The sequence below is a fragment of the Lutra lutra genome, chromosome 12 (assembly GCF_902655055.1).
Source record: "Lutra lutra chromosome 12, mLutLut1.2, whole genome shotgun sequence".
Lineage (NCBI taxonomy): Eukaryota > Metazoa > Chordata > Mammalia > Carnivora > Mustelidae > Lutra > Lutra lutra.
Window position 1 is genome coordinate 84,373,224 of NC_062289.1, and position 17,732 is coordinate 84,390,955.

The following is a 17,732-nucleotide window of genomic DNA, read 5'->3' on the forward strand; positions in this document are numbered from 1 at the left end:
TGAGTAGGAGAGTTGTATCAACTTTGCCTTATAAAAAAGGTCATTCTGATAACAAGACAAATAAGGGATTGAAAGTCAATAATGTGAGTCAAGACCAACAATCACATGTTGCTATTATCCAGAAGGAAGGACACAACTTTTTGCATTGTGATTGTCCCATAATGATGGTGGTCTAGCCTAGAATGGCAGGAAGGATAGAGAAGGGTAGATGCATTAACCACAAATATGATAGAATTGACAGAATTTAGTGACCAACTGCAGGAATTGGACCTACTTGCATGTGGATAGGAATGAATGAATTAAACAGCCTAGGGGAGGAATTAGAGTTCAGTATTGCATATGTGCACTTTATACCTATGACATAATCAAGAAGTATTTATTCAATAAATTGAAGCGACAATATCCAACATCCATTTGTATGTACTAATTTGAAATTCAAGAATTATGGGCTGGAGTGTGGATTTGGGGATTATTTGGACATGGATAGTCATTGAAAACAAGTAAATTGGTGAGATAACACAGAGAAAAAAAAGATGGGTGGGAAGAGAAGAGGGAGCTAGAATAGATCCCGGAGGTACATCAATGTTAAGGGGTCGTTAGAGAGAGTCCTGAAAAAGAAATTGAGAAGGACTAGCCCGAGAAGTAGGAGGAAAACAAGAAGGGTATGATGCCATAGAAGACGAAGGATGAGAAAGGGATATGGAAAGAGGATGTATCAATTAGCTATTGCTGAGTAACAACCCACCCCAAGACAGTGCATTAAAAGCACAACCATTTATGTAGCTCATAATTCTGTAAATTGGAAATTTAGGCTGTGCTTAGATGGGGGGTGCTTCTGATCTCAGTTGGGCTCCCTGACAAATCGCAAAGACAATCAGTTACAGGTTCTCTAGGTAGCTCTTCTCATGGATTTTGGCATGTATAATTGTAGTCATTTTTTGCAATATACCAAAGAGAGAACAACCAACAGCGAAAATGCTGCTAAAAGGTCAAGTAGGTGAAATTCTTGTCTCCACTGCTTAGCTGAAACTCCCATTGCCAGAGTCATCAGTAATAGCCACGTCAGTAAGTTCATTAAATGACCCAGTGTTCGTTGATGATATTGGCAGTAACCACTTCAGGTAAGCCATGTGGCCGGATTGCAATGGGGAAACAGTGGCATCAGGCATAGAGAGCTTGTTCAAGAAGCTTGGCTGGAAAAGTGAAGATGTGTTGATGGAGGGTTTTGTTCTGTTTATTTTGTTTTCAAGATAAAGGAGTTTGAATATATTTACATGTTAATGAGGAGTCAGTAGAGACAAATAGGGTGAAGATACTGGGGGAAAAAGTGCATAATTCATATGTTTGGCATTAATGTTCAATTTGAGACCTACCCAGGTATGCAGAAGGTTAAACAAGAAAGAATATGACAGGGGCGCCTGGGTGGTTCAGTTGGTTGGGCATCTGACTCTTGATTTTGGCTCAGGTAATGATCTCAGGGTCGAGGGATTGAGCTCTGTGTCGTCAGGCTCCCCACTCAGTGGGGAGTCTGCTTCTCTCCCTCTTCCTCTCCCTCTGTCCTTCCCCTGATCTCTCTCTCTTTCAAATAAATAAATCTTGGGGCGCCTGGGTGGCTCAGTGGGTTAAAGCCTCTGCTTTCGGCTCAGGTCATGATCCCCAGGGTCCTGGGATCGAGCTCTCTGCTCGGCAGGGAGCCTGCTTCCCCCCGTCTCTCTGCCTGCCTCTCTGCACTTGTGATCTCCATCTGTTAGATAAATAAATAAATCTTTTTTAAAAAAATTAAAATAAATCTTAAAAAAAGAAAATGATAACCTACCTTATCTAGTAAAGTCCAGAACTCATGAGATGATTTGTATATGAAAATGCTACACGTCGGGCGCCTGGGTGGCTCAGTGGGTTAAGCCGCTGCCTTCGGCTCAGGTCATGATCTCAGGGTCCTGGGATCGAGTCCCACATCAGGCTCTCTGCTCAGCAAGAAGCCTGCTTCCCTCTCTCTCTCTGCCTGCCTCTCCATCTACCTGTGATCTCTCTCTGTCAAATAAATAAATAAAATCTTTAAAAAAAAAAAAAAAGAAAATGCTACACGTGCTTGTATTATATGTGGATTATTCACATTACGAAATGCAAGGGTCATTTGAGGACTCCCCACTTAGTGAGAAAACTCCTGTAAGAAGCTTTTGGTCTCCCCCAAACCCATGTCCACCTTGGCACAGGACTCAGAACTATGTGGCATCTCCCCAAAGCAAATTTCAAATTGACAAAGCATTAACAAGTGATGTACATTTGCTGAAATATTTGGAGTAAAATACACTTACACATAACATACAGAAAAGCAATAAAAATCCTCAGTAGCCATTTTTAGTTTCTTTTTTTTTTTAAGATTTCATTTATTCATTTGACAGAGATCACAAGCAGGCAGAGAGGCAGGCAGAGAGAGAGGAGGAAGCAGGCTCCCCGCCGAGCAGAGAGCCCCATGAGGGGCTCGATTCCAGGACCCTGACACCACGACCTGAGCTGAAGGCAGAGGCCCAACCCACTGAGCCACCCAGGCGCACCCCATTTTTAATTTCTTTAAAGCATTTCTTTGCAACCGGGCTGGGAGCCCTCAAATATTTATTTTATTTTTAAAGATTTTATTTATTTATTTGACAGACAGAGATCACAAGTAGGCAGAGAGGCAGGCATAGAGAGAGTTGGGGAAGCAGGCTCCCTGCAGGGCAGGGAGCCCGATGCGGGGCCCGATCCCAGGACCCTGAGATCACGACCCGAGCCAGAGGCAAAGGCTTTAACGAACTGAGCCACCCAGGCGCCCCAAGTATTTATTTTATTGTTCTAAGTATTCAAATATTTGCCCCAGATGAATAGGTCTCTTCTTCGGATAGGAGTTGTGTTCTTTCCATCCTTCTATTCTGCCTCCTTGGCCTGTTGGTTTTTGTCTTCATGTTCATTAATTACCTCAGGGTAACAACATAGCTGCTTTGGCTCCAGATGGCACATCAGTGTTTGTCTCCACTGATCAGGGAAGGAAAGGCTTTCCCAGAAGGGCCTCCAGCTGACTTTCCTAGGGAAAGTCTGAGTAAGTGAACATAAAGTGTTGGGCACATTGCCATGTCCAGTATAATTGGGGCTTGTTAACTAAGAAAGGGGGAGGGAATCTTGGGGGAGGCAATCAGCAATGTCCACCACAGCTGACTGAGTTCTTGGAGGGTGGCTGTTCTGGTTCTGTGTCCAAGTGTTTGCGTGGAGTCTGCTCCGAACATATGCTATTTCTTGGCTCAGTCAGAGCCTCCTCCTGCTGACTCAGGCTCCCCTCCTCCCACGGGCACGGCAGGGACTTTTGAGTCTCTGCCACCTTGCAATGCTGCCCCCGTGGCTCCCAGAGCAAGCACAAAGCTCTCAACCTAGCCATTCATGCCACTGAGCGTCTAAGTGAGGCCCAGAAGCACAAACCAGATCTCCTTTATGCCTGAACTTGCCGGCCATCTTCCTAACAATGTTGGCATAGAGCTACCAACCTGCCTGCGGGCTTTCTTCCAGACTCTTAAATGTGGACTGGGGACAAAGTCTCCTGTTCTGGGAGCCACCCCTCTTCCTTGCCCCAGATCTCAACCTGTGGATCTGTCCTCCTCCCCCGACTCTCTTCTTCATTCTTCCTCATCAGCTCCCAGGCCTGGAAGGATGCCATTCTCTTATTCCTTCTGTGTCACACCCCCTTTCTTCCCATCTCCAGCCTCTTAGCTAAGCCTTAATGCTAGGAAGGAGTTTCTTCTGCATATCACAGTGGAAACTTGAAGGTCTTCCAGGCCCTTGGTATGACAAATGAGAGGTAAAGGGTTTTTAATAATCCTTTCTCACTTGACAATGCTAGAAGCCATTCTTTTCCTCTGCAAAGTCCTGTTTTGTGTTAGAGAACACTGTGACTGCAACTGATATCCCTGAGTGTACACTTAGAAATGGTTAAACTGGGAAATTCTATGTTATATATTTTTTAACCACATTAAAAAAGTTAATAATGTAATATACTAAAAACCATTAAATTATATACTTTTTTTTTTTTTTTTTTTTTTAGAGAGGGAGAAAGAGGAGGGTGGAGGTAGGGAGGGACAGAGGGAGAAAAAATCTCAAGCAGTCTCCCTGCTGAGCACGGAGACCAACGTGGGGCTCCATCCAATGACCTTGAGGTCATGACCGACTGAACATCCCCCAGGCACCCTGAACTATATACTTTAAAATGGGTGAATTGTAAGGTAAGTGAATTACATGTCAATAAAGCTGTTGAAAAGATCCTATTTTGGGGGGTGCCTGGGTGGCTCAGTTGGTTAAGCCGCTGCCTTTGGCTCAGGTCATGCTCCCAGGGTCCTGCGATCAAGCCCCACATTGGGCTCCCTGCTGGGCGGGGAGCCTGCTTCTCCCTCTCCCTCTGCCTGCCCCTCTGCCTACTTCTGCTCTATCTCTCTGTCAGATAAATAAATAAAACCTTAAAAAAAAAAAAGGGCAGTGAACTCTAACAGCAAATTCTTTAAAAAAAAAAAAAAAGATCCTATTTTTGGAGGCGCCTGGATGGCTTAGTCCATTAAGTGTCTGCCTTCAGCTCAGGTCATGATCCCAGGGACCTGGAATCAAGCCCCACGTCGGGCTCTCTCTCTGCGGCTCCCCCTGCTTGTGCTCTCCCCCTCCCGCCCCCCCATCAAATGAATAGATAAAATCTTTAAAGAAAAGATCCGATTTTGAATGATAAAACCTGAATATTAATTTCTTCTTTTTCTCTCCTCTTCTTGGCTAACAATCCGACTTCTCTTTCACTTCCACCTCACGGTCACTGCAAGCGGAGGACTTGCACCGTCCAGGGTCAGGATCAGCTATGATGAAAGACAAGGCAAGAAAAGCATATTAATATTTTGCGTTCTATAAATACTTTCATTAAACAGTTATCTGCACCTCTCTCCCTTATTTAAAAAAAAAAAGGCATGTTACACACTGTTTTGCCTCTTTCTTTTTTTTTTTTTAAAGATTTTATTTACTTGACAGAGAGAGACAAGGCGAGAGAGGGGAGCAGAAGAGGGAGAAGCAGGCTTCCCACACAGCAGGGAGCCCAGTGCGGGGCTTGATCCCAGGACCCTGGGATCATGACCTGAGCCGAGGGCAGAGGCTTAACCCACTGAGCCACCCAGGTGCCCCTGTTTTGCCTCTTTCTTTTTTATTTTTATTTTTCATTATTTATTTATTTATCTGACAGCGAGAGAGAGATCACAAGCAGGCAGAGAGGCAGGCAGAGAGAGAGAGGAGGAAGCAGGCTCCCTGCCGAGCAGAGAGCCCGGTACGGGACTCGATCCCAGGACCCTGAGATCAGGACCTGAGCCGAAGGCAGAGGCTTTAACCCACTGAGCCACCCAGTTACCCTGCCTCTTTCTTTTTGTTGTTTAAACTCTTTTACCCAGGAAATCCTGATACCAGTCTCACTGACCACCATTAAGAGTATCCCAAGTATATCCAACTCACCTGTTTACAAGTACTAAACCTACACCCAGAAAAACACACACACATATCCTCACTCAGCCTGTGAGGCGTGCAGTCAGTGAAGTTAGTATGACAGAGTTAAGTGAACTAGTTAATCGGTATTAACATTTTTTAGTTAAAATCACAGAGACTAGTTGGTGTCTCCAGGTCGTAGGATTGAGGATAGTATTACATTTGCCTATTCGGGGGGCACCTGGGTGGCTCAGTGGGTTAAGCATCTGCCTTCAGCTCCGGCCATGATCTCAGGGTCCTGGGATCAAGTCCCGCATCTGACTCCTTGCTCATTAAGGCACCTGCTGCTCCCCCAGCTTGTGCTTGCTCTCTCTTTCTCTGACAAATAAATAAAAATAGAATCTTAAAAAAAAAAAAAAAGATGTGCCAATTTTGTTTGGGCCTTTCCTTTTAGAAGGTGTCTGAATGAGAGTGAGCCATTTTCTCAGAGCCCTGCCAGGGGCTGGCAAGTCCCTGTGCACCTTCCCTTAGATTTATAGTCCAGATTCCATTTTTGGTATTTTTTGTCCAGTGAGACTTCAGACCCAATACAGTTGTGGTCGCCCCCCTTGTCAGGTTGAACACCTAAGAAAAAGCTGGGTCTGTAAAAAAATAGAATATTAGAGTTAGGAAGGCCTGACTGGCTCAGGCAGTAAAGCCTGTGACCCTTGATCTCGGGGCTGTGACTTTGAGCCCCATGTTGGGTATAGAAGTGACTTAAAATCTTTAAAAAAATATAAAATAACATCTCTTTTCCAAAATCTCCTACCTACCTGGTTATCATCCATTCTTTGCTCGACTTTTTTTGCAGGGGGGAACATTTATTTATTTATTTATTTGAAGGATTTAATTAATTAATTTATTTGACAGAGAGATCACAAGTAGGCCGAGTGGCAGGCAGAGAGGAGGAAGCAGGCTCCCCACTGAGCAGAGAGCCCGCCCCACTGAGCAGAGAGCCCAATGCGGGACTCAATCCCAGGACCCTGGGATCATGACCTTAGCCCAAGGCAGAGGCTTAACCCACTGAGCCACCCAGGTGCCCCGGGGGGGACCATTTATTACTTCTATCTATCTATCTAGCTATTTATTTATTTACTTATAATGATATATTTATTTATATCTCATTTATTTATATTTATTTACACATACCCGTTTATTTTAATACTTATTAATTTAAATTTTTATTGAAATAATATTCAAATAGCATGAAATCAACCATTTAAAAAAGATTTTATTTATCTATTTGAGAGAGAGAGAGAGAGCAGGAGCTGGGGAAGGGACAGAGGGAGAGGGATAAGCAGACTTCTCATTGAGCTTGTCCGGCTTGATCCCAGGACCCTGAGATCATGACCTGAGCCAAATTCAGACACTTGACCAACTGATCCATCCAGGCACCCCCAAAATCAGCCATTTTAAAGCACGCAACTTGGTAGCATTTAGTACATTCACAATGTTGTGTGACCACCACCGCTGTCTGGTTCCAAACACTTGAATCACTCCAAAAGGAGACCCTGCACCCTTTAAGCTGTTGCTCCCACCTACTACCCAGCGCCCCCAGCCTCTGGCAACCACCATTTACTTTCTGTCTCCATGTATTAACTTATTCTGGGTATTTCTTATTCTTTTTTTAAAGATTTTATTTATTTATTCAACAGAGAGAGAACGAGCACAAGTAGGGGGGCAGCAGGCAGAGGGAGAGGGAGAAGCAGGCTCCCCCCTGAACAGGGAGCCCAATGCAGGACTCGATCCCAGGACCCTGGGATCATGACCTGAGCCAAAGGCAGAAGCCCAACCGACTGAGCCACCCAGGCACCCCTGGATATTCCATATAAATGGAGACACAATATGTAGTCTTTTGTGTCTGGCTTCTTACACTCAGCACCATGTTTTTGAGGTTGATTCGGCTTGTAGCATGGGTCACTACTTCATTTTTTTTCTCTTGATTGGTACTATCTCACTGTATTTATATTCCATACTTTTTTTAACCTATTCATCTGCCGACGGACATTTGGCTGTTTCTACCTTTTGGCTATTATGAATTGTACTGCTGTGAACATGTGTGTACATGTATTTGGTTGAGTCTGCTGGTTTTTTTGATGAAGTTAGGATCAGCTTTTCATGAACTCAACAAATATTTGTTGAATTAGGTTTGAACGGCTGCATCAACTACTGATTTCACCAATGTTTTGCTTTACTGGAGAAAAGTCACAGAATCTTAAAAATGTTTGTGGTAGGAACTTGATAAGTCATCTTGTTCAATCCCCTCTTCATGAAACTACAAGCACTCAAAGCACCAGTCTATTTAGAAGACCTAAAATACAGTTTACATCATGATGTGTGGTGCCCTGTTGATATTGTTCTTTGTTAACTCAATGTGTACAATGCGGCTTTTGTTGTCACAAGATTGTTCCCTTTGAGAAGTGACGGTAGGAATCTAAATTTAGCTTGTCATTCTCTTTTGTCATTTTGCTTTTTGAAAAATTTCATGAAACCCTACCATCAGCATTCTTTAGTTTTTGTTTTTTTAAAGATTTTTTAAAAGATTTTATTTATTTATTTGATAGACAGAGATCACAAGTAGGCAGAGAGGCAGGCAGAGAGAGAAGGTGCGGGGAAGCAGGCTCCCTGCTGAGCAAAGAGCCCGATGCGAGGCTCGATCCCAGGATCTTGGGATCATGACCTGAGCTGAAGGCAGAGGCTTAACCCACTGAACCACCCAGGCATTCCTTCCTCAGTTTGTTTCTTCCTTTCTTTTTTCTTTTTCTTCCTTCTTTTTTTTTTTTTTTTATAGATTTTATTTATTTGACACACAGAGAGAGAAACCACAAGTAGGCAGAGAGGCAGGCAGAGAGAGAGAGGGGGACTCCCTGCTGAGCAAAGAGCCGGATCCGGGACTCGATTCCAGGACCCCGAGATCATGACCTGAGTCAAAGACAGAGGCTTAACCCACTGAGCCACCCAGGTGCCCCCTCAGTTAGTTTCGTATCGTTAATAGTCTCTTAGTGTTTGGTTGCTCCTCTGATTTTGTCTTATTTGCAGAGTATATTCTTTAATCATTTTATTTGAAGATCTTAAATACTTTTTTGGGGGGAGGGGAAGCAAAGTAACGCATGCACATGGTTTTAAAAAATAAAGTATATCAGGGTTTATAGTGAAAAGCAACATTGTTCTGCCCACCTTCCTCACCCCATCTTCCCCAGAGATGACTACATATTTTTTTAAATAGATTTTATTTATTTTTTTTTTTAAGATTTTATTTATTTATTTGACAGAGAGAGATCACAAGTAGACGGAGAGGCAGGCAGAGAGAGAGAGGGAAGCAGGCTTCTTGCTGAGCAGAGAGCCCGATGTGGGACTCGATCCCAGGACCCTGAGATCATGACCTGAGCTGAAGGCAGCGGCTTAACCCACTGAGCCACCCAGGCGCCCTAAATAGATTTTATTTTTAAATAATCTCTACACTCAACATGGGGCCCAAACCCACAACCCTTGAGTCCAGGAGTCTCGGACTTCTACCAACTGAGCCAGCCAGGTGCCCCAAGACCACTATTTTTCTGCTTCTTGCTTTTCTGGTAGTAACTTCTGTATGTCTAAGAATACACGTATAGGGCATCTGGGTGGTTCCGCCATTGAGCGTCTGCCTTCTGCTAGGGTGGTGATCCCGGGGTCCTGGGATTGGACCTTGTATGGGGCTCTCGGCTCAGTGGGAAGCCTGCTTCTCCCTCTCCCCCTCCCCCTGCTTGTATCCCCTCTCTCACTGTTTTTGTCTCTGTCAAATAAATAAATAAAATCTTAAAAAGAAAAAAGAATACACTTATATTGCTACTTACTTATCGTTTGTGGACACCCTCTACTGACAATCTGTTATGATTGAAGCACTACTACCCTCTCTCCCTCGACACAGTTCTACCACTATTTGTAGTTACGCCTACATCAAGGATATGATTAAACCTTTATTTTTTCGTTCCAGAAAACAAACAAAAAAAAACACAGATATCTACTAACTTCCTCACTTTGTAAAATGAAGACTTGGGAGACCCTTCCTGGTTTTCTACTTTGCTACCGTCCTCCATCTTCCAAAGTCTTGTCAATTGAGCTGTTCTAATACTTTTACAGAAGACATGCATTTTAAAATGATCAGTGGCTAAATCTAAAAATGGAACGTGAGAGCTTATTTTGAGGTAGGACCGAGCATGTTCTTTAGTCTTAATATTGGCCACTCTGGGGGACTGATCCCAGTTACTGTTCTGCTAGGAGGGCTGGGACCAGGCCTTGGTCACTAAATTTAAAGTTTAGAGACAGAATGTTTTGACACAATATTTAAAAAATAGAAATAAATGCAAAAAAATATATAATGAACAAGACATCAGCATTTTAAAATAAAGACAGGCTCAGCAGAATGAGTAGGGGAGAAAAGATAAAAACAGAAGTGTTTACAGGAGTACCCCACCATTAGCAGTGACCTCATTTTATGGCATCTATGATTATATAGGTTGCTTCTTAGAGCTGAAGTGTTCAGATGAGGGGGTGAGGTGACTCTTTTAGATATGGAATGTGGATTCTGGATTTCCGGGGTGCCCCCACCACATTGACCTCACAGCTTGAAAACCAGGGCAGTGCTGAATTCAGAAATATAATTTTTGTGATTTAAAACTTGAATCGAGGGGAGGAGCCAGCAGATATTTACTTTGTCCGAACTTCGAGCATTTCCAACATAGCTCCCTGCCTGGATATATACTCAGTGCGAGCCTGTTGTTTCCAGCAGCACAGTGCTTCGAATAAAGGTCAGCAAAGGGGTCGCCCTCCCGATTATTCCTTTCTACCCCGCAGGACGAGGAAGCCCTGGGGCCCCTTATCCACCTCGGAGTCGCTGCAAACCGCAGGGCTTCCCTGACAGCTGCAAATTCCTCCCAGGAGTTGCAAAGCTTCTGGGGTTGCCATGGTCGGTGAGAGTGAAATGCTGGCCGCCCTCTGTGGCAGCAGCCCCGGGCAGGCTGCGGCTGCCTCCTCTCCAGTCCCTTTCAAAAGCTTTTAAGGGAGATCCCCGCGGGGAGGGAGGGAGGACGGGGCATTAACCAGGGCTTTCGTCCAAAGCGGCAGGGGCGAATAAAAGAGGCTTTTCTCAAACTAATGGAGCAAGTGCTGGGCTTATTTCAAGGGATTTTAAAGGCCCGGTCTTTACCCGGAGGAGAGGAGACTGCAGACAGAGACGGTCCTTCTCAAGCTTCACTACTCGCTGTAGGCGGCTCCTTCCAGGTTTTCCCAGGGATTCCGCACCGGGGGTCTTTCCCCGGAGGGAGCGGAGGGCAGAGACGACGCTCCTTAAACTTAACCTGCTGTGGGCAGCTCCTCCTAGCTGGTATCCAAGGATTTGTCACCCCGGGTCTGGTCAAAAAGGAAAAAAGGGGGAAAAAAAAAAAAGGAAAAAGAGAGAGAAAAAGTCAATCAGCCCCACGCTAGCAGGCTGTGGTCAGGACACTGAATGGAGCTCTCGGGTGTGACCCGCCAATTCTGGGGACACTTTCAGAAAATGCGCCACTAACCGAAACGAGGAGAAGCCCCTCGGTCCGGGCCGCTGGGGGCTTCCCCCACACCTCCCTCCCATCCCGGTCCTCAGTGGGATCCGAGGGCTGGACGGCGGGCGCGCCGGGCGGCTAGAGCGCGGCTCCCAGGCAGCGGCGGGTGCAGACAAAGAGGCGGCGGTGCTGGGCTCGGGCCGCGGGCCGGGGTGGGCGCGGAGCCGGGGCGCGGGGCTCAGGCGCCGGGCGGCCCGGCCGGGGGCGGGCGCGGAGGTCGAGCGCGCGGGGAGGAGCCGCGGCGGCGTCTTCTCCTGGCGGCGCGCGCCCGCCCGGCCCCGCGGCGGCTGCGGCGGCGCGTCACGCTCTCCCCCGCCCCGAGCCGACGAGCCGGGAGGCGGGAGGCGGCGGCCGCGCGGCTGCTGCTGCTGCTGCAGTGGGGCAGGTGGCGGCGACTGGCGGCGACCGAGGCGGCGGTGAGCGGGGCGCGGCGCGGGCCCTCTCCCCTTCCCTGGTGCCCTCCTCCCCTTCCCCTTGCTCCCGGCCGGGCCCGCTCCCGTCCGCCGGGCTCGGGGCCGGGGGTTGGGGGCCGAGCCCGGCGTCCGGGAGGGCCCCGAGTGCCTCGAGCGGGGCGCTTCCGAGGGGACCCCAGGGGTCCCGAGCGGGTGGCCCTGGAGGCCGGGGGTCCCTGGGGTGCCCCACCGCGGAGCCGGAAAAGTGGCCGGCCCTGTCAGCGCCGAGCCCGGCCTTCCCTTCCTCCGTCCGCCTCAAGATGGAGCTTGGACTCCTTGCCCCTGCGCCGCCCCAGGCGCCGCTCCCTCCCGGGCTCCCCGCTCTCCTCTCCTTGGCCCTGGGGGGCTTGGGGGCTGCCGGGACCCCGCAGAGGCCGAGCCCCGGCGGGACCTGTTGCCCCTGGGCGCTGCCGCCGGGTCTCGGGAGCGTTCCTCGGGGCCTGCCACCCGGTGCCCGCGAGCCGGAATGGAGGGCACCCTGGCCCTGGCTTCCGTGCGTGCGCCGGCCGGCGGGCTGGCCCCGCTGGCCTCCGGCCTGCCTGGCCGTGGCTTTTGTCCCTCTCCCCCAAGGTGGGACTGTGATTCTCGGAGAGGGTGGATGACACGAGGTGACAAGGATTTCTGAAATAACACCACTGCCCCGTAACCCGAGCCTTCTCCCTCGGCAGGGGATTGGCTCAGAGGACAGATGACACTTGTTTAGAGGTTATTTTAAAAGCAGAGCCTTCTGATTCCCCTAATTTGGAGGTCCTGTGGTTCAAAAATCTGATTTTGATTTGGGGATAAACCCTGAACGCGGCTGTTTCTCCACTTCATGTGGCTTTCCCATCTGGCAGAAACCGAGCACCACCCCCTCCTCCCTTCACAGCCCCACCTCTTTGGGATGAAGAAATTCCACGTCAAGTCTGTAATCTTCTACATACCTGTTTTTAGCAAAACTTGGTCACCAGTTACCGTATTTTAAAAGGAGGGTAGAGAAAAATTGGATTTTTTTTTTTTTTTTTTTTTTTTTTTAAGCGACCTTGCCTTCTTCCTGTTTTAGGTTAGGACAGTGCCTGGCCAGTAAGAGCTCAATAATTTGTGTTGCTGCTGTTGGGGTTATGATTCTGGTTGGTGTTACTGTTTTATTATTATTACTATAACCTGTGGTATCCACAAATCAGGAGAACAAATGTGTTTGGCTTTGGGGTTTAATGATAACCTTTTACAAGGATCCTGTTATGTTGCTCCTCAGCCTTGGGGCAGTTTTTTCCTCTGGAAATAATAACAATTAACCTTTAGTGAGGGCTTCCTTTGGTCAGGCTTTGGGCAAGTCTTTTATGTTTTATCTCATTAATCAGCTTCACCCAAGGAAGGTGCTGTCATTATCCCCATTTTACACAGGAGGCATGGAAAGGTCAAGTACCTTGCCCAGGGTCATACAGCTAATAAGTGGTGGTATCAGGATTTGAGCTCAGGTATTGACTCCAGGTGCTTAGTTATGAGATTAGTATAGTGAATTCCTGGCAAGGAGCAAGGCTGGGCTTTATGATACCAAAGGAAGTAGACGATTGCTAGAACAAGGCTGGTGCTGGGTTTTTGACATTCACAGAAAGAGTACATCTTAGGCCTCCTCGTTCGAAGGAGTAAAAATAAAATTGAAACTGGGTGGGATCTCTTGTACATATTGTCTGAAGATAAAGATGGTGCCCTTCCCTACCTTTTCAAGAATGGCTAAGCCGATCTGGTTTCTGTTGTTAAGGAGTTTCAAATTTGGTGCCTTTCTTACTTGTATTAATTTTTTAAAAAAAGATTTTATTTATTCACCTGACAGAGAGAGAGAGGTCACATGTAGGGAGAGAAGCAGGCCCCCCGCTGAGCAGAGAGCCTGATGTGGGACTCGATCTCAGGACCCAGGGATCATGACCCGAGCGAAGGCAGAGGCTCAACCCAATGAGCCACACAGGCACCCTCAAATTTTTTTTTTACCCAGTGTCTAACATTGAGTCTTTTGCATCCCATGTCACTCATACACATTAATACATGTGAACTTAATAATATTTGACCCTTGCTTTTAAATACTGTCTCTGTTGGGCTTCTAAGCCCAATCGATGATTAATAAGCAATGAACTGGTCCTCTTGTACTCCATACAAAGGTAGGCATGTTTGAAGTTTTCACTTCAACACACCCGGTGTTCCTGATTATTATTTACAGATATATTTCTGGCCTTATATGGCCGCACAACACACACACACACACACACACACACACATTTAATATATGTGTATTTCATTCTGGGAATGTATATGGTAAGGACCTTTCACTTTATTTTAAGATTTTTAAAAGTTAAAGAAAAAAAAATTTTTTTAAGTAATCTTTACATCAGTTGGGGCTCAAACCCATAACCGGGAGATCAAGAGCTGCATGCTCCAGCAACCAAGCCAGCTAGGCTTTGATTTCACTTTATAGCACCCTCTGCAGGTTTCTGAAGAATACTGTGTTTGGTAAAATAGCAAATATGAGGTCAGTATGTTTTAAGATTGGCTTTAGAGGGCGCCTGGGTGGCTCAGTGGGTTAAGCCTCTGACTTCAGCTCAGGTCATGATCCCAGGGTCCTGGGATCGAGTCCCACATTGGGCTCCCTGCTCAGTGGGGAGCCTGGTTCTCCCTCTTCCTCTGCCCTGCTGCCTGGTTGTGTGCCCTCTCTCAAATAATAAATAAAAACCTTTAAAAAAAAAAGATTGGCTTTAGAGAGGTCAAACCTAAAGAAAAAAGCAGAGGGTAGGGAGTAAATTTACATGGAGATGGACAGAGAGAATAGAAGCAGGGGGAAGAGCAGAGGGAGAAGCAGGCTCCCCGCTGAGCAGGGAGCCCAGTGCGGGGCTCAATCCCAGGACCCTGAGGATCATGACCTGAGCTGAAGGCAGATGCTCAACCGACTGAGCCACCCAGGCATCCTGAGATGGCTTAATATTAACATTAAAAGGAAATTGTATTCAGTATTAACCAAAGTGAGACTTTTTAACCCCATATAACTTTCTACTTCATCCCAATTATCAGCTTCTTTAATTCTCTTTCTTGTACAAATGAGGTGTGAGGGCCAGTGTTTTTTCATATGTTAAGAGTGGACAGTGTTGTTGGTCAGTCCCGACAAGCTGATAGTTCTTTACAGTTTTTTAAGTGTTGTGATATTCTCCCCAAAGGCAGCAGGTGGGGCTGTGGGGTACCTATCTGTGGGCTGTATTGAGTCTCATTTGGTATTCACGCAACAGATATTTATTGAGCATGGCTCTGTGCCAGGTGCTGTTCTGGGTGCTGATGGTATAGCAATGAATAAAACTGAGATCTTTGTTCTCCTAGAGCCCCCTTCAAGTAGGGGAGGAATACAAATAACCATTTCGATTTAAAATATTGTATGTTGTACAGTATTACATGGTATGAAAAAAATAGGGAAGGGGAAAAATGTAGTTTTGGGGACAAGAGTTAAAGTAATTGAAATTTTCGATAGGGTGGCAAGAGGAGACCTTGAGGAGAATGTGACTTCAGTTAAGAGCGAGAGGAAGTGAGGGAATGTAGATCCCTGAGGGAAGGGCACAGTAGGAAGACGGAACAGCAAGTACAAAGGTCCTGAGGTGGGAGTTTGGGAGGGGACGGATGATTTAAGGCCATATAGTTTGTAGTCCTTAAAATATGTATGTATTAAAATATTTTAAAATAGTGAAAGATACAGATAACGTTATTGATTTTGTTGAAGAAGAAGAAGTTAAATATGTGGGAGCATATGAGCCTCAAAGAATTTTACCAACTTGCCTAAAAGGCCACATGGCTAGTGAGTACAGGGCTAGAAATTGAACCCTGCTTTATGGTATTTCAAGCAGTGTGCAGGATATGTTGGCAATGGCACCTTAGTACCAAAAAAGGTACTTGATGTTCACAATTGCTGCAGAGTGTATGCTTTGCTATTTGTATGCAGGATCTTTGCTCAACCCTGGGAGGCCTTGTAACTGACATTTGCATATATAGCTTTTTCCTGGAATTGTGCTCCTGGCAGCAAAACCTTCCTTTTTAGTCTTAAAAGTTTCATGGTTCAAAAATCTCTGTTTAATATAAACCTTCATGTAAGTCTCTTCAGTCTTAATTGGAAAGCATTGTCAGCATTGCCCTGGATGTGAATTTTTTAGATTACTGTTTTGGGAGGCTTTAAACTATTACAGCATCTTATATATTTTTAATATATGTAGTGTATGTTTCCCATGTACATGGGACTCAGAGAATCCATATGCTTTAAATCAGCATTTCAGTTACAATGCTCTTTTAAGGGAAAACAGATTGACTGATGGTACTACACAAGAATTTCAAGTAAGAGCGACCTCTTTAGATTTCAGTTGGGAACAGAGAAGGTGCCTTTTTTTTTTTTTTTTTTTTAAAGGTTGGCAGATAGTAATTAACCAACCTTGGATTTGGCTAGGAATTCTGGGTTAATATCCTGGTCCTGGCACCCAGTGCCAAGGAATCTTGGCCACCATTAGTGAAGAGATTTTTTTTTTTTTTTAATCTCCATCTGGCACTTCCAGAAGGACAGATTCCACTAGCACTAACTCAATGGGTGGGTCTGGTTTTTAATTATCTTTCTTAAGTGGTTCAGCAACAAAAATCTTAAAACCATTCTTTGTGAAATCTTTGAAAAGAGGAACTAGTCCTATTACAGAATCCCTACTGGGAACTCTCTTTGGTATCTCTTTTTCTGGGGAAATGTATTCTCTTCTAACTCTTCACAGGGATCCTAATGAGAGTACAGACGTTTTCCTGCCCTAATGTTTTACATAAGCATAAGGTCTAATATACTTGCGACTCAAATCAAGTAGTTTGATATTTGTATTCACCTTTGCTTACTTACGTCTAAGTGTAGCTTGGATTAGATCCCAGTTTAAACTCTGCCCATTTTTCACACTTAAAATTGCCGAGTCCTTGATTTACTGTATCTTCTCCAAAGTTAAAGGCCTGAAGATCCAGATGTTCCAGATGTACAAATCACCTGAAACTTGGGTTTGATGTATAAAGGGATGGCAACCATAATGAGATTTTTTTCTCAGATCCTATAGATCCTAGTCGTGTAGTGCATTAAAATATTTGGCATATTTTCTCCCCCTCTCTCCTCAGGAAAGATAAGAGATATTAGGGATATTTTCCTTAAAATCTTGTAAACAAATCTTTTGACTTCCTGCCTTATCTCTTTAACTGATTTACTGCTAAGAATGATATCTTATTGGAGACATTATGTTCAAATACCTTAAGGCAGGAAGGATCCTATTAGACTTTTCTTTTCCGGACTATGGAAAAAATAAGCTTTATAGGCATGGTAATTTTTTCTTTTTTATGGCGTAAGTGAAAGAAAACTATTATCATTAAGTTTCTTTCACACATGGATGACTAGAAAAAACTGTAGATCTTGAAACCATATTGCTGATTTCTGTTGTAAGGCATAGATGGCTTATTTAGGTTGCTATATTGAGAATCTGGTTGCAGAGTCAAACTTAGATCTTATTTTATTTTATTTTTTTAAAGATTTTATTTATTCATTTGACAGAGAGTACAAGCAGGGGGAGCATCAGGGAGAGGGAGAAGCAGGCTTCCCGAGGAGCAAGGAGACTGATGCGGGGCTCCATCCCAGAACCCTGGGACCATGACCTGAGCCAAAGGCAGACACTTAAGTGACTGAGCTACCCAGGCGCCCCTCAAATCTAGATTTTATTTTATTTTTACAAAAAGATTTTATTTATTTATTTAACAGAGAGACACAGAGAGAGAGGGAACACAAGCAGGGGTGTGGGAGAGGGAGAAGCAGGCCTCCCGCTCAGCAGGGAGCCCAATGTGGGCCTTGATCCTAGGACCCCGGGATCACAACCTGAGCTGAAGGCAGATACTTAACCGACTGAGCCACCAGGCGCCCCAGTCCTTATGTTTTAATAATATATATTAGTTGTCTTATAATATGTGGGTTCAACGCATAATGTATAAAACAAACACATACAGAGACTCCTGGGTGGCTCAGTTGGTTGGGCGGCTGCCTTCGGCTCGGGTCATGATCCCAGAGTCCTGGGATCGAGTCCCACATCGGGCTCTTTGCTTGGTGGGGAGCCTGCTTCTCCCTCTGCCTCTGCCTGCCATTATGCCTGCCTGTGCTGTCTCGCTCTCCCTCTCTCTCTCTCTCTCTCTC

General features: G+C 45.6%; 2 protein-coding genes across 17 annotated transcripts in view; one reads left to right on the forward strand and one right to left on the reverse strand.

Moving 5' to 3' along the window:
• Positions 1–4,721: 4,721 nt before the first annotated feature.
• LOC125082000 (proline-rich proteoglycan 2-like) overlaps positions 4,722–17,732 on the reverse strand; it is a 42,300-nt gene continuing 29,289 nt past the window's right edge. The window contains exons 2-4 of one of the 3 annotated variants that reach the window (XM_047697058.1): positions 11,052–11,500; positions 10,691–10,893; positions 4,722–4,859 (exon numbers count right to left, since the gene is read on the reverse strand). In XM_047697058.1, coding sequence (XP_047553014.1) covers positions 10,728–10,893; positions 11,052–11,500 — 615 coding nt within the window. In that variant the 3' untranslated portion in view covers positions 4,722–4,859; positions 10,691–10,727. Of the gene's footprint in view, positions 4,860–8,910; positions 10,894–11,051; positions 11,501–11,927; positions 12,593–17,732 lie in introns of those variants that run through there. The other 2 variants (XR_007121852.1, XR_007121853.1) reach the window with 2 other exon arrangements.
• CLIP1 (CAP-Gly domain containing linker protein 1) overlaps positions 11,369–17,732 on the forward strand; it is a 125,510-nt gene continuing 119,146 nt past the window's right edge. For 13 of the 14 annotated variants that reach the window (XM_047697038.1, XM_047697042.1, XM_047697044.1 and 10 more), the window contains exon 1: positions 11,369–11,500. The gene's annotated coding sequence lies outside the window, so the exon portion shown is untranslated. The remainder of the gene's footprint in view (positions 11,501–17,732) is intronic. The other variant, XM_047697041.1, reaches the window with a different exon arrangement.